Source organism: Hyperolius riggenbachi, chromosome 3 (genome assembly GCF_040937935.1).
Source record: "Hyperolius riggenbachi isolate aHypRig1 chromosome 3, aHypRig1.pri, whole genome shotgun sequence".
In the NCBI taxonomy this organism is placed as follows: Eukaryota; Metazoa; Chordata; class Amphibia; order Anura; family Hyperoliidae; genus Hyperolius; species Hyperolius riggenbachi.
In genome coordinates, this window is record NC_090648.1 from 494,937,401 (window position 1) to 494,953,255 (window position 15,855).

The window sequence follows — 15,855 nt, forward strand, 5'->3', positions numbered from 1 at the left end:
TGTCAGTGCTATATAAATACATAATGCCTTATGTACTCGCACATAAGCCTAACTTTTCAGCACAAAAAAATGTGCTAAAAAGTTACCTCCTCGGCTTATATGCGAGTCAGTGGAGTAGAACGGATGGTGGAGCAGATTTTGTTACTGGCATTGGAGCGTAAGGATTCTGCACTAGTGAACATGCTCTTGCCATCTGGCTCCCTGCTGTGTCCGGGCACCCCGATCCCCTGCAACATGGTGTGGAGAGTGCGCTGCTCAAGACTACCTGTGTCCCCTGGCTTGTGGAGCGGAGAGTGCAAGCAACTTTTCAGCTGTGCAATGATCAGAGATTCTTCTTTTGTGGCAATCGTTTCTCATATCTATGATGCCATCTAGTAGTGTCTTGAGACACAGCTGTATCATCCTTGGGGTACATCTGACTGTGGGGAGTGGGACTGGCTAGCACTGGGGGCACATCTGGCTACTGTGGAGGGGGCTATACTGGATAGGGGACTTATACGCGAGTCAATCACTTTTCCTAGTCTTTGAGGGAAAAGTGGGTACCTCGGCTTATATGCGGGTCGGCTTATATGCGAGTATATACAGTAATAATATGGTAGGACATAAGACTATGGCTGTGGTAGGATTAGACTGTGAACTCCTCTGAAGACAATCGATGGCATGACTATGTACTCTGTAAAGTGCTGCAGAAGATGTCAGTGCTATATAAATAAAGTTGAAGCTCGAAAAATTTGAATATTGTACAAAAGTCCATTTATTTCAGTAATTCTACTTAAAGGATGTTACTAATATATGAAATACTCATTACATGCAAAGCGAGATATTTCAAGCCTTTGTTATAATGTTGATGATTATGGCTTACAGCTTATGAAAACTCCAACTTCAAAATCTCAGATAATTAGAATATTGTGAATGTTCAATATTCTAGGCTCATAGTGTCACCCTAATCAGCTAATTAATCCAAAACACCTGCAAATGGTTCCCATTTCATATATTAGTTTCACCTTTTTAAGTTACTGAAATAAATGGACTTTTGCACTATATTCAAATTTTTTTCGAGTTCCGCTTGTACATAATGGTATGGTAGGACATTGGACATTAGACTATGACTATGGTAGGATTAGATTGTGAGCTCCTCTGAGGACAGTCAATGACATGACTATGTACTCTGTAAAGTGCTGCAGATGATGTCAATGCTATATCGGCGCCCCATAATATGTTGGCACTTATAAATCAATAATAATAATAGTACATTAGAATATGACTATGGTAGTATTAGATTGTGGCCTTTGAGGACAGTCAGGGACAAGACTGTGCTCTGTAAAGTGCTGCAGAAGATGTCAGTGCTGTATAAATACATAATAATACTATGGTAGGATTAGACTGTGAGCTCCACTGAGGACAGTCAGTGACATGACTCTGTACTCTGTAAAGTGCTGAAGGAGATGTCACTGCTATATAATTTCATAGTAATGACTGAAGATTTCCTGCATTTGGTTTGTGATGGATCTGTGTTGTCTCCTCCCCCAGGGATCACTTGCTCCCTCAGTGGATCCCCCTGCTGGCGGAGTGTCCGGCCATTACTCGGATGTATGAGGAGACTGCATTGCTGCGGGACAACATGATGGTGAGCTCTCTGGTCCGAGTGCTCCAAACGCTGCAAGACTTCAACATCGTGCTGGAGAGTTCCCTGACGAAGGGGCTGGACATGTAGACACGATTCTGGAATTTTCTTTCTATGGACTCTGTGACTTCGGAGAGAGTAGTGTAAGGTGCCTGCGACGTCCTGACACTGTACACTGGACTTGGTAGCCAATCACTGAAAGCAGAGGCGGAGCTGTGAATGGTGGCGGTGCCGCGATTCATCACTGCGCTGTCACATACCGTAAATTTGAATCAGATATTTAGTACGATAGAGTATTTTCCTGTCTTGTGTGTAAATATACTGCGGTAGTTTTTTTTAACAAAGTTCTGAATATATCAGGTAGGGGTTTATCAGTACTTTTCTTTGGAAGTGTTAAATGACGGCGAGTTCTGTGCCTGTCGGCAGTGGTAGCGAGCTGCAGCTCTTGTTTCTTTTGGACTTTCTGAGCCAATCAAGGCGCCTGTCCTGCGTGGCGGCAGCCATTTTGTGAGCTGATGAGTTACTCTGTGACATCACTTCCTCCCACCGAACTGAGGTCTGCTTTTTATTAATAGATAAAGAAAAAAAGAGAACCCGAGGTGAGAGGGATATTGAGGCTGCCATATTTATTTCCTGTTAAACAATACCAGTTGCCTGGTAACTCGGCTGATCTATTTGGCTGCAGTAGTGTCTGAATCGCATCAGAAACAGGCACATAGCCAATCTTGTCAGATCTGTCGATAGTGTCAGAAACACCTGATCTTCTGCATGCTTGTTCAGAGTCTGTGGCTTAAAAGTATTAGAGGCAGAGTATGAGCAGCAGGATATTGTTTAAAAGGAAATGAATATGGCAGCCCCCATATCATTCTCACCTCGAGTTCTCTTTAAGAAAAATGCTCCTTAGCAACTTCTAGCTGCCTGTGTATTAGCGCTCAGTCTCTGCCATGTAATCTGTTAGCTGAAGCTCACACTCTATTAACTCTTTGCAGCCTGAAGTTTGTAGGTATGATAGCTTTAACAGATATTGATCATTAAATCTTATGAATACAGTGTTACAGATCACCCGTAGATAATGCGGTACGGGGTGACATACTGCGGTTCCCGGCTCGCAACTAGTCTCTACATTTATACAACATATCTGTTCATTGTCAGCCAATCAGCCAGCTGTCGGAAAATGGAGGACCTGATAAGGAAATGACATGGGAAAACAGGTTTGAGGTTTTTCTTTCATAAAATCTTATCAGTTGGCAATTGATTTGCATCCCATTGGCCATCCCTCAGTTTAGCTCCCTTCTCATGACCTGAAATTTATGCAGAGCCCTCTCTATGACCCCCCCCCCCCACACACACACACACTGTCATAACAATGGCTACCTTAGTGATGTCACTGGCTTCCACTTATCTAATTGGCTGAACAACCTGGCCTCCATTGTGACATCACATCACATCTATACCCCACGTGATGTAGTGAGGCGGGGTGACCGTGCTCATCTCTGATGCTGCTGGTCCCAGTTCCTATATGTAAGCTGCTTTATTGGGTGCACTGCTTCAGCCTATCAGATGGCTGCAATTGTTTGGCTGTGTGATGTCACGTGTCCCTCATGCAATGACTGCCGCTCCCTCAGCATGCAGGCGCCGCGCCCGACCTCAATCCTCTGAGATCTTTCCATAAAGCCAGAGGGCGATGTCACAATTCACTGATTGGCTCTTTGGCCATCTGTAAAGTACAACGCCGATAGTAGGCAAAATAATTCACTGCTAGAAAAAAAACTGTTAATGAGATGCAAAGAATTTTGAGTGGAGAAAATGTTATGTTAATGTTATGCAGCTTTCCATTAGACCAACTAGAGTTCTTGGCTGCTGCATCTCATTAGACCAATTCCAACCAACATAAGATGTACATTAATATCCGATTGGTCTGGAGATCAGGAAGTGAACTGACGGCAATAACTGCATTTTTCCACACCCGCGTCTGATGAGCCAATCAATGAATGGGAAGGTGACTGGGTTCGTTAGGGTTTTGGCATGCCAGTCATATGATTGGGCGGTGCTCTGGCTCATTGGCTTCCTGGGAAGGGGAGGGGTTACATGTGACTTGGCGGAGGTCTCCCCACTGGACCCTCAGAGGAGAAATGCCATTGGCTGCTGTTTGGGGTCAGGTTTGGCCTTTAAGCATTCCCACAGTGTTTGAATATAAAAGCATGTTGGAGATTTTTCTGTATGTTGTAAATATTTGCAAATCCCTCAGAGAAATATTTTCCTAAGTTATATAGTGAGAAATCCTATCCCGACCAATACATATATGTATATTGTGAATGTAGGCCATCTTCCCTGCTTCCAGCATCATTACTTCTCTCTGTCGCAGCAATCTCTGTCACTTTTATTCCGTTTACATCATGAAAGTGTGGAAATGCTTATTATATATTTACATTTCTGAGTAGAGTAAAGGGAAAGTGCACTGCTGTTTTTACATTGTATAATGCGTCGTCCTCCAGCACAGCGACAGGAAGCCCATATGCAGTGGCCACTTCCAACTCAGTGGCGAGAAGCACGTATGCAGTGGGCGTGGACCCAGGAAGCAGGTACATAGAGGCCACCTCCAGTGCAGCGACAGGAAGCACGTATGTAGCGGCCGACCTTGTCGCAGGAGGAAACGTGTAAGCAGCAGCCACCTCCGGCGCAGCAGCAGGAAACACATATACAGCAGCTGCCTCCGGCACATGGTCGGGAGGCATGTATGCAGCAGCAGAAAGCACGTATGCAGCGGTCGCCTCTGGCACAGCGGCAGGAAGCACATATACGACTGCTGCCTCCAGCGCAGTGGTGAGGAGCACATATGCAGCAGCTGCCTCCAGTGCAGTGGCGGGGAGCACGTATGCAGCAGCCATCTCCAGCGCAGCGGTGAGGCGCACATATGCAGCAGCTGCCTCCAGTGCAGTGGCGGGGAGAACGTATGCAGTAGCCATCTCCAACGCAGCGATGAGGAGCCCGTATGCAGTGCTCAGGGGAGGCCATGAGTTACTTAGCAGTGTTCTCCCCAGAAAATTTTTTTCAGCCGGGTGGCATGAAAAAGTAGCAGGGTGGGGCGTGAGAACGGAATGCAGGGCCGACGCTTCTCTGCATACAGCAAAGGAGAAGGTGAGCCGATGACACCCGGGGGGTTCACCAAAACTAGCTGGGTGGAGCACCCGGCTAAAAGAGCCTGGTGAGAACACTGCTTAGAAAAGTGCACTTACCCTTTATATTCCTCTCTTCCCACAACTTCTACAGTTGTATCTAATATGATGACATTACAACCACTTCTTTTGTACAGTGGCCCTGCCCTCTGTATGGTGGCCCGCCCTCTTCTGTACAGTGACCCCACCCCTCTTCTGTACGGTGACCCTTATTCCCTTCTTGAAAGCAATCTGTTGGTCTCGCTTGTACATAATCAGGAAGCTTGGCCTAATGCTTTATACTACTATAGTGGCTCACTGGAGCGAATGCATTTATCATTTATACCATGGTCACCAAGTACTTCTGAAGACGAGCGGATCCAGAGTTTCAGGACTGGTACGTGTGCAGTATGCACATGCGCCAGTCCAGGCTCGAGCATGCTCAGTACGGATGTGCCCATCTTCAGATGTACTCCGGGACGCGAGTGCTTCCAAAGGATTCCAAGGAGTCTTTGAAGGCGACAATTCTGAATGATGGACACCGGTGGAACCAGGACACTTAGAGAGGACTGGGAATGTTCTCTGGGATCCTGACAATAGACTGTGGGTCACCTAAACTTTTAATGCTCAATGTAATTTGCCTTCTTAAAACAGAAGGTATTTGCGATAATTCAGCTGTAAGTGAGCAACTGTGGTTACCCATGATGCGTCACTCCCAAATATGCAAATTATCTATGACCCTGAAGCCAGGCTTGCATCCAGAACCACTGGTGTGTATATATAGCAAGCCTTATAGCTTATACATTTGACCGAGCCACACCAACCCAACATGCAGACAGCTTGTTTCTGACTTTTGGGCCTCCTCAGTGCATGGCAGGTATTTGGTACCACAGTTGCTCACTTAAACCTGAATTATCACAAATACCTTCTGGTTTAGGAAGGCAAATTACACTGAGCGTTGCTTTTTAGTAGGAGGGCTTTTCGGTCTCTTTCAGTCCCCTATATACTTTCCTTATAGGGAGCTCACTGCCATTCAGTCAGTAGTCTTACTGTAATGGAGGGAGGAGGGGCTTAATTAGGTGGGAGGGGTGTTCTGGAGGTATGCCTGGCACAATTTGCAGGCTCCTCCCACTTGCCTGACCTGATGTATTATGGGTAATCTCACTCATTAAAGTAAAACTTGCTATCTTACTGTTTGTTCTTATTCAGGAACTTTTAGGTTCATTTTAAATACAGTAGAAAACTCCCAGTGGTCCTCCGTGGCCCCCTTCTTTATGTATAGAGGCCCAGTCAGGACTGTATCTGCATGGAGGCTGTATGTTCTGCTCCAGTCCCCGCCCATGCTGATAGCTTCACTGCCCCTATGGAGGCCAGAGACACAGGCGGGCTACAATACTCTACCAGCTAATGGTGCTTGATGAAAACTGTTTATTTATCCCTGCTGTACATCCAGTCCTGCTCCTCCCCCAGTCCCTCCCCCTATACACATATAGGACCTCCTCCAGCTTTTAGCTGAGTGGTGCTGTGCCTATGCAGGGGGTGTGGCCACACCTCTACTGTTCATTTTATAGTTTTTCCTGACTGTTAGTTGTGTATTTTGTGTTGTATTTATCTAGCCATGTAATGTTATACACTGGAAATGTGGAATGGTGGATTGCACTAATGGTTACACTGGAGAGAGGGCTGCATTATCTGAGCGCTAATCAGCCATTCCTATACAAGCACCAATCACACATACGTTCATGAGCGCTAATCACTCACCGTATACAAGCAACATGCACCGACCCATCGGCAAGCGCCAATTACCCATTTGTACGCCAGCACCAATCGCCCATCCGTACGCGAGCGCCAATCACCCATCTGTACACAAGCACCAATCACCCACCCATATACCAGCGCCAATCGTCCACCTGTACGCCAGCGCCAATCGTCCACCTGTACGCCAGCGCCAATCACCCATCCGTACACGAGCGCCAATCACCCACCCATCCGCAAGCACCAATCACCCATCCATACGCCAGCGCCAATTACCCATCTGTACACAAGCACCAATCACCCACCCATATACCAGCGCCAATCGTCCACCTGTACGCCAGCGCCAATCACCCATCCGTACACAAGCACCAATCACCCACCCATATACCAGCGCCAATCGTCCACCTGTACGCCAGCGCCAATCACCCATCCGTACGCAAGCGCCAATCACCCACCCATCCATACGCCAGCGCCAATTACCCATCTGTACACAAGCACCAATCACCCACCCATATACCAGCGCCAATCGTCCACCTGTACGCCAGCGCCAATCACCCATCTGTACACAAGCACCAATCACCCACCCATATACCAGCGCCAATCGTCCACCTGTACGCCAGCGCCAATCACCCATCCGTACACGAGCACCAATCACCCACCCATCCGCAAGCGCCAATTACCCATTTGTACACCAGTGCCAATCGCCCATCCGTACACAAGCGCCAATCACCCACCCATTCATGAGCACCAATCACCCACCCATACGCAAGTGTCAATCACAATTTCGAACACTAGCACTAATCGCCCATCCGTATGCAAGCACCAATCGCCCACCCATACTTTATACAATCACCCACCCATACGCAAGCTTCAATCACCCTTTCATACACTAGCACCAATCACCCACGTGTACGCAAGCGCCAATCTCCCATCCCTACGTCAGCACTAATCTCACATCTATACATGAGCACCAATCTCACCCATACACGAGCGCCAATCTCTCATCCATACACAAGCGCCAATCTCTCATCCCTACGTCAGCACTAATCTCACATCCATACACGAGCGCCAATCTCTCACCCATACACGAGCACCAATCTCGCATCCATACACGAGCGCCAATCTCTCATCCGTTCGTGAGCATTCATCCTTACATGAGCGGCAATCGCCCATCTACACGTTAGTGCTAGTCACCCATCCATATGTCAGCGCTCCTCTGGTTTGGAGTAATTCCGTTACCATAGTGATGTGAAACCCTCAGTTTGTTAGTATTTTTCTTAATTTAATTACTTGAGCAGATGTTTTCTTCAGGTGTGGCAGAGCATGCTGGGACTTGTAGTCTGCCAGCAGTGCCACCATTGCCATAGTGGATGGAATAATTTGAAGCAATACAGTGATAGGATTCTGTATGACAAGCGTTCTGGTGATCCGTCTGTTTCCTCGCCTGATTCTGCTGCTTCATCTCCACATCAGTATTATGTCTCTTCTGTATGATTTTATCACACAGATGTCACTTTTTTCAGTATTAAAATAAGTTTTATCTCTTATATCTGCTTTCTTTCTTCTGTTTTTACCTTTTGTGCCACAGAGGTTATTATTATTGTGGTTATTATTATTGCTTTATAAATCCCCAACATATTCCGTGGCGCTGTACAAAGTAAGAAACAAACATGGGGTACTTAATAATACAGACAAATGGTAATACACCAATATACAAAATACAGAATTGGTAATTACAGTGACAAAAAAAACATGATTATTAAAATGTATTATAAATGCCAAGACACAAAAAGGGGGAGAACCCTGCCCTTGCAAGCTTACAATCTAAAGGCATTGGGGGAACAAGAGGTGGGGTAGTATATAGTATGTATACCTTCATACCTTTGTAAAGGCGCCCTCCCCCCCCCCCACTCAGCATAGAGAGAGGTTTATCTGTTTTGTATTCATTTGTAGTTAGCCAATAAATGGTATCATCCTGATTTAAAACTTCTTGCTTTGACCTGAAGAAGTGGGCTGTGACCCGCGAAACGCGTTGTCAACAGTATACCTACTTGTTCTTAAATAAAGACTTTCACTACCTCATGAGTCTCATTAGAGGTAAGCTAATTCCCATATACCCACTGGGCGCCCCCCCCTCCCAGTTGTTTTCAAACACACCTCCCAGTGAGATGAAATTCCTTATTTATAATGTGGCAACATATTACGCAGCGCTGGACATTAGTTTAGGTTACAGAAAATATTTAGGGGTGACCTACAGCAATATGACAATACAGGAATACAAGAAAGACCAGATCACACAGCACAGTATGAGTACCAGGTAATGCTTAGTCACTGGATGGAGCATGGAGATTAGGCAAGTTAGGTTCACTCAGATGCATAGCATGGGTGCACAGTAATGGAGGTGCATGATCAGGTAGGACACAAAAGGAGGACGACCCTGCCCAAAGGCTTACAATCTAGAGGGAGAGGTAGGGACACAAAAGGTAGGGGATCAAAGTTCAGCTGAGGGTTTAGAGCACGGGTGGGGGGGGGTGGGCCAGAGTGAAAAGGTGAGTTTTGAGGGCATTCTTGAAGATGTTGGAGGGGGGCTGCCCTAATGGGTGGAGGTAGGGAGTTCTACAGTGTTGGAGCAGCTCTTGAGAAGTCCTGGAGGCGTGCATGGGACTGGGTGATGCGGGGGGCGGTCAGGCGAAGTTCATTGGAAGAGCGGAGTGAGCGGCTAGGTGTGTACCTCTGAGTAAGATCGGAAATGAAGGTTGGACAGGTTTTGTGGACAGATTTGTAGGCCAGACAGTATCTTGAATCTGATTCTGGACTGGATAGGAAGCCAGTGGAGGGATTCACGGAGGGGAGCCGCCGTGGTGGAGTGATGGGAGGAGTGGATATTTCTGGCTGCCGCATTCATGGCCAGCCCGCAGATAGGAAGGACCAGAGGAGGAGAGCGACCACCCAGCTCCAGCAGGATCGGGGATACCGAGCGGGAACGGTTTCTTCCTGCATGCGCATATGGTGGTTGCAACCCATCTTTGTGAGTATTCTTTCTCACAGCACTACCCCACTTGTATCTAACAATACTGCACCATCAGGCTCCTATTCTTCCTTCATTCTACAGGCCCAGGAAGAGAAATCCCTGTCACCTTATCCACCAATTTCATGTCACACTGAACTGCCCTCAGCCAATCAGTGAGGAGCAGGGATGTGGGAGGGGAGATCACCAGCTTCCCTCTCCCCGGCAATGCACCAGAATAGAGCCAGGCTGACTTAGATGAGATTAATTACAGCACAAACATATGAGTATACAGTATTGGGAAAATGTAAATGCAGAATGGCAGAGATCTGGGAATCTTGCATATGAGGGTCGTGTCAGAGAAGTCTGGTGTGTATGAGGGCCGCACGAGACCAGAGTGTATGAGGCCACATCTCTCCACATTCCCTGGCATTGCTGGCTCTGGACAACAGATAACATGTAATGTGATCCTACATTCCGCACATTCCCGGCCTATTTGTGCAGCACTCCAGGTATAGAGCGAGATGGGCTGACCCTTCTGGGGAGCAGATACAAGGAACACGGCATAGCTATAAATACTACATAATGATAACCACTTCCTCTCCTTCTATAACCCTGTCACTCTTCAGGATAGGCCAATTATTAAACACACAATTGTATTGTTGGAGAGAGAATAGTCACACTGCAGATATTGTCTGGAAAACGCTTTCCAAAATCGATTGTAGAGTTTGTATTCACCAGATGTGCCATTAGAGCAAAAACTAGTAATGTTTCATTCGCAGACGTCTGTGGCATTGCTAATTACTACAATGGAACATTTCATCTCCCATCATCAAGTAGTATGCAGTCGCATGGAATGAGGATACAGTATGTGCGGGTGCTATTAGCAAAGAGAAAAAAAATATTTGCTATACATGAAGCCCACCAATAAGAGTAGAGCATTTATTTTGTACTTCAGTGAAAAGTCAGGGGAGCTGTGAGAGCCATTCCTACACAGAGGAGAAGTCAGGGGAGCTGTGAGAGCCATTCTTACACATAGAGAAAGTCAGGGGAGCTGTGAGTGCCATTCTTACACAGAGGAGAAGTCAGGGGAGCTGTGAGAGCCATTCTTACAGAGGAGAAGTCAGGGGAGCTGTGAGAGCCATTCTTACAGAGGAGAAGTCATGGGAACTGTGAGAGCCATTCTTACACAGGAGAAGTCAGGGGAGCTGTGAGAGCCATTCCTACAAAGAGGAGAAGTCAGGGGAGCTGTGAGAGCCATTCTTACACAGGGGAAAGTCAGGGGAGCTGTGAGAGCCATTCTTACACAGAGGAGAAGTCAGGGGAGCTGTGAGAGCCATTCTTACACAGGGGAACTATGAGAGCCATTCTTACAGAGAGGAGAAGTCAGGGGAACTGTGAGAGCCATTCTTACACAGGAGAAGTCAGGGGAGCTGTGAGAGCCATTCTTACACAGGGGAAAAGTCAGGGGAGCTGTGAGAGCCATTCTTACACAGAGGAAAAGTCAGGGGAGCTGTGAGAGCCATTCTTACACAGGAGAAGTCAGGGGAGCTGTGAGAGCCATTCTTACACAGGGGAAAAGTCAGGGGAGCTGTGAGAGCCATTCTTACACAGGAGAAGTCAGGGGAGCTGTGAGAGCCATTCTTACACAGGGGAAGTCAGGGGAGCTGTGAGAGCCATTCTTACACAGAGGAGAAGTCAGGGGAACTGTGGGAGCCATTGTTACACAGAGGAGAAGTCAGGGGAACTGTGAGAGCCATTCTTACACAGAGGAGAAGTCAGGGGAGCTGTGGGAGCCATTCTTACACAGGAGAAGTCAGGGGAGCTGTGATAGCCATTCTTAGACAGGAGAAGTCAGGGGAGCTGTGAGAGCCATTCTTACACAGAGGAGAAGTCAGGGGAACTGTGAGAGCCATTCTTACACAGAGGAGAAGTCAGGGGAACTGTGAGAGCCATTCTTACACAGAGGAGAAGTCAGGGGAGCTGTGGGAGCCATTCTTACACAGGAGAAGTCAGGGGAGCTGTGAGAGCCATTCTTACACAGAGGAGAAGTCAGGGGAGCTGTGAGAGCCATTCTTACACAGAGGAGAAGTCAGGGGAACTGTGAGAGCCATTCTTACACAGAGGAGAAGTCAGGGGAGCTGTGGGAGCCATTCTTACACAGGAGAAGTCAGGGGAGCTGTGATAGCCATTCTTAGACAGGAGAAGTCAGGGGAGCTGTGAGAGCCATTCTTACACAGAGGGAAAAGTCAGGGGAGCTGTGAGAGCCATTCTTACACAGGGGAAAAGTCAGGGGAACTATGAGAGCCATTCTTACACAGGGGGAAAGTCAGGGGAACTGTGAGAGCCATTCTTACACAGAGGGAAAGTCAGGGGAACTGTGAGAGCCATTTTTACACAGAGGAGAAGTCAGGAGAGCTGTGAGAGACATTCCTTAACACAGGAAAAGTTGGGGTAACTGTGGGAGCCATTTTTACACAGGGGTAAAGTCAGGGGAGCTGTGAGAGCCATTCTTACACAGAGGGAAAAGTCAGGGGAGCTGTGAGAGCCATTCTTACACAGGAGAAATCAGGGAAATTGTGAGAGCCATTCCTACACAGAGGAAAAGTCAGGGGAGCTGTGAGAGACATTCCTTCACACAGAGGAAAAGTCAGGGGAGCTGTGGGAGCTATTCTTACACAGGAGAAAAGTCAGGGGAGCTGTGAGAGCCATTCCTACACAGAGGAAAAGTCAGGGGAACTGTGAGAGCCATTCTTACACAGAGAAGTCAGGGGAACTGTGAGAGCCATTCTTACACAGATGAAAAGTCAGGGGAACTGTGAGAGCCATTCTTACACAGGAGAAAAGTCAGGGGAGCTGTGAGAGCCATTCCTACACAGAGGAAAAGTCAGGGGAACTGTGAGAGCCATTCTTACACAGAGGAAAAGTCAGGGGAGCTGTGAGAGCCATTCTTACACAGGAGAAAAGTCAGGGGAGCTGTGAGAGCCATTCCTACACAGAGGAAAAGTCAGGGGAACTGTGAGAGCCATTCTTACACAGATGAAAAGTCAGGGGAACTGTGAGAGCCATTCTTACACAGAGGAAAAGTCAGGGGAACTGTGAGAGCCATTCTTACACAGAGAAGTCAGGGGAGCTGTGGGAGCCATTCTTACACAGATGAAAAGACAGGGGAACTGTGAGAGCCATTCTTACACAGGGAAAAATTCGGGAACTGTGAGAGCCATTCTTACACACAGAGAAAGTCAGGGGAGCTGTGGGAGCCATTCTTACACAGAGGGAAGGTCAGGGGAGCTGTGAGAGCCATTCTTACACAGAGGGAAAGTCAGGGGAACTGTGAGAGCCATTCTTACACAGAGGAAAAGTCAGGGGAACTGTGAGAGCCATTCTTACACAGAGGGAAATTCAGGGGAACTATGAGAGCCATTCTAAAGGGGGCCACTAACAATACAGACCACTAATAGACAAATATATCCAATCAGATTGACAGGATTTATCTGAAAATCCCATCGATTTCATTTATCCAATTGGAATGGTTACAAGATTTTCATCTGTAAGTGATGATGTGAAATGAATGATTGTTCAAATTACTGTCTGAGCGCCCCTTTAGCTGTAATTCCTATTATGCCTATGGCAATGCAGGCTGCGCCAAAATCTACGGTGCTGTTTTTCACTTGCTTCGCAGGAGAGGGCTTCCCACTGTGAGCACCGGCAGCTCAAAGTCCATGCTTGTGAAGCAGAAATTGCAGCGGCAGCCTGCTAATCCGCTTTCCCACACAGGAGTGGGGTAAACTCACTGTCCACGAGACTTGTGACAGTGCTGAGTGACTACCAACCCCGTCACAGCCTCCAAACTGTATGCACCAATGACAACCTCACACTGGGGCGGAGGATCTTGCAGATCGGTAAGTGGGCAAAGATGTTACCTAGTTTCGCCTGGTATATCTGGGCTTCCTCGGGGCAGAGCTTTAAAGGACAGGCCGCCTTCTGAAAAAGCACGTGGCTCCGCTCACTCAAACACCAGCTACAGTGGAGGAAATAATTATTTGACCCCTCACTGATTTTGTAAGTTTGTCCAATGACAAAGAAATGAAAAGTCTCAGAACAGTAACATTTCAATGGTAGGTTTATTTTAACAGTGGCAGATAGCACATCAAAAGGAAAATCGAAAAAATAACCATAAATAAAAGATAGCAACTGATTTGCATTTCATTGAGTGAAATAAGTTTTTGAACCCTCTAACAATAAAAGACTTAATACTTAGTGGAAAAACCCTTGTTTGCAAGCACAGAGGTCAAACGTTTCTTGTAATTGATGACCAAGTTTGCACACATTTTAGGAGGAATGTTGGTCCACTCCTCTTTGAAGATCATCTCTAAATCCCTAAGGTTTCGAGGCTGTCTCTGTGCAACTCTGAGCTTGAGCTCCCTCCATAGGTTTTCTATTGGATTAAGGTCCGGAGACTGACTAGGCCACTCCATGACCTTAATGTGCTTCTTCTTGAGCCACTCCTTTGTTGCCTTTGCTGTATGTTTTGGGTCATTGTCGTGCTGGAACACCCATCCACGACCCATTTTCAGTTTCCTGGCAGAGGGAAGGAGGTTGTCGTTCAGGATTTCACGATACATGGCTCCGTCCATTTTCCTGTTAATGCGATTAAGTTGTCCCGTGCCTTTAGCAGAAAAACACCCCCAAAGCAAAATTTTTCCACCCCCATGCTTGACGGTGGGGACGGTGTTTTGGGGGTCATAGACAGCATTTTTCTTCCTCCAAACACAGCGAGTTGAGTTAATGCCAAAGAGCTCTATTTTGGTCTCATCAGACCACAGCACCTTCTCCCAGTCACTCACAGAATCATTCAGGTGTTCATTGGCAAACTTCAGACGGGCCTGCACATGTGCCTTCTTGAGCAGGGGGACCTTGCGTGCCCTGCAGGATTTTAATCCATTGCGGTGTAATGTGTTTCCAATGGTTTTCTTGGTGACTGTGGTCCCTGCTAATTTGAGGTCATTCACTAACTCCTCCCGTGTAGTTCTAGGATGCTTTTTCACCTTTCTCAGAACCATTGACACCCCACGAGGTGAGATCTTGCGTGGAGCCCCAGAGCGAGGTCGATTGATGGTCATTTTGTGCTCCTTCCATTTTTGAACAATCGCACCAACAGTTGTCACCTTCTCTCCCAGTTTCTTGCTAATGGTATTGTAGCCCATTGCAGCCTTGTGCAAGTCTACAATTTTGTCTCTGACATCCTTGGACAGCTCTTTGGTCTTTCCCATGTTGGAGAGTTTGGAGTCTGCTTGATTGATTGATTCGGTGGACAGGTGTCTTTTATACAGGTGACTAGTTAAGACAGGTGTCCTTAATGAGGGTGACTAATTGAGTAGAAGTGTCTAACCACTCTGTGGGAGCCAGAACTCTTAATGGTTGGTAGGGGTTCAAAAACTTATTTCACTCAATGAAATGCAAATCAGTTGCTATCTTTTATTTAAGGTTATTTTTTCGATTTTCCTTTTGATGTGCTATCTGCCACTGTTAAAATAAACCTACCATTGAAATGATACTGTTCTGAGACTTTTCATTTCTTTGTCATTGGACAAACTTACAAAATCAGTGAGGGGTCAAATAATTATTTCCTCCACTGTACATGCATCTAACGTGCACAAGGTATGCAAATAAAGACCAAAGGGAGGACATAATAGCTGCAAAGAGAACGGAGGACTAATCATAGAGCAGAACACTTACAGCTTCATAGAAACAGCAGAGAAGCAGTTATCCAATACAGGCACAATCCTGCAAATAGCTAATCTGCTTAAAGGACAACTGAAGTGAGAGGTACATAGAGGCTGCCATATATTTTTCCTTTTAAGCAATACCAGTTGCCTGACAGCGCTGCTGATCGCTTTGGCTGAGGTAGTGTCTGAATCACACCAGAAACAAAGCATGCCGCTAATCTTGTCAGATTGGACAATGCCAGAAACACCTGATCGTTCAGGGTCTATGGCTTAAAGTATTGGAGGCAGAGGAACAGCAGGGCTTAAAAGGAAATGAATATGGCAGCCTCCATATCCCTCTCACTTCAGTTGTTCTTTTAACCTCCCTGGCGGTCTATTAAAAACCGCCAGGGGGCAGCAGTGCAGTTTGTTTTTTTTTTAAATCATGTAGCGAGCCCAGGGCTCGCTACATGATAGCCGCTGTGCAGCGGCATCCCCCCGCCCTCTTCGATTGCCTCTGGCGATCTCTGATCAGGAAATCCCGTTCAAAGACGTCATTGGGAGACCCGACCTACCCCTCAGCGCTGCCTGGCACTGATTGGGCAG

At 46.9% G+C, this 15,855-nt stretch overlaps 1 protein-coding gene across 1 annotated transcript in view; it reads left to right on the top strand.

The window, feature by feature from the left end:
* The window catches only part of DENND5B (DENN domain containing 5B), a 102,271-nt gene extending 94,190 nt beyond the window's left edge, over positions 1 to 8,081 (top strand). The window contains 1 exon segment of the mRNA XM_068278256.1: positions 1,531 to 8,081. Within this exon segment, the coding sequence (XP_068134357.1) occupies positions 1,531 to 1,714 (184 nt within the window). The 3' untranslated portion in view covers positions 1,715 to 8,081.
* The last annotated feature ends 7,774 nt before the right edge of the window (positions 8,082 to 15,855 follow it).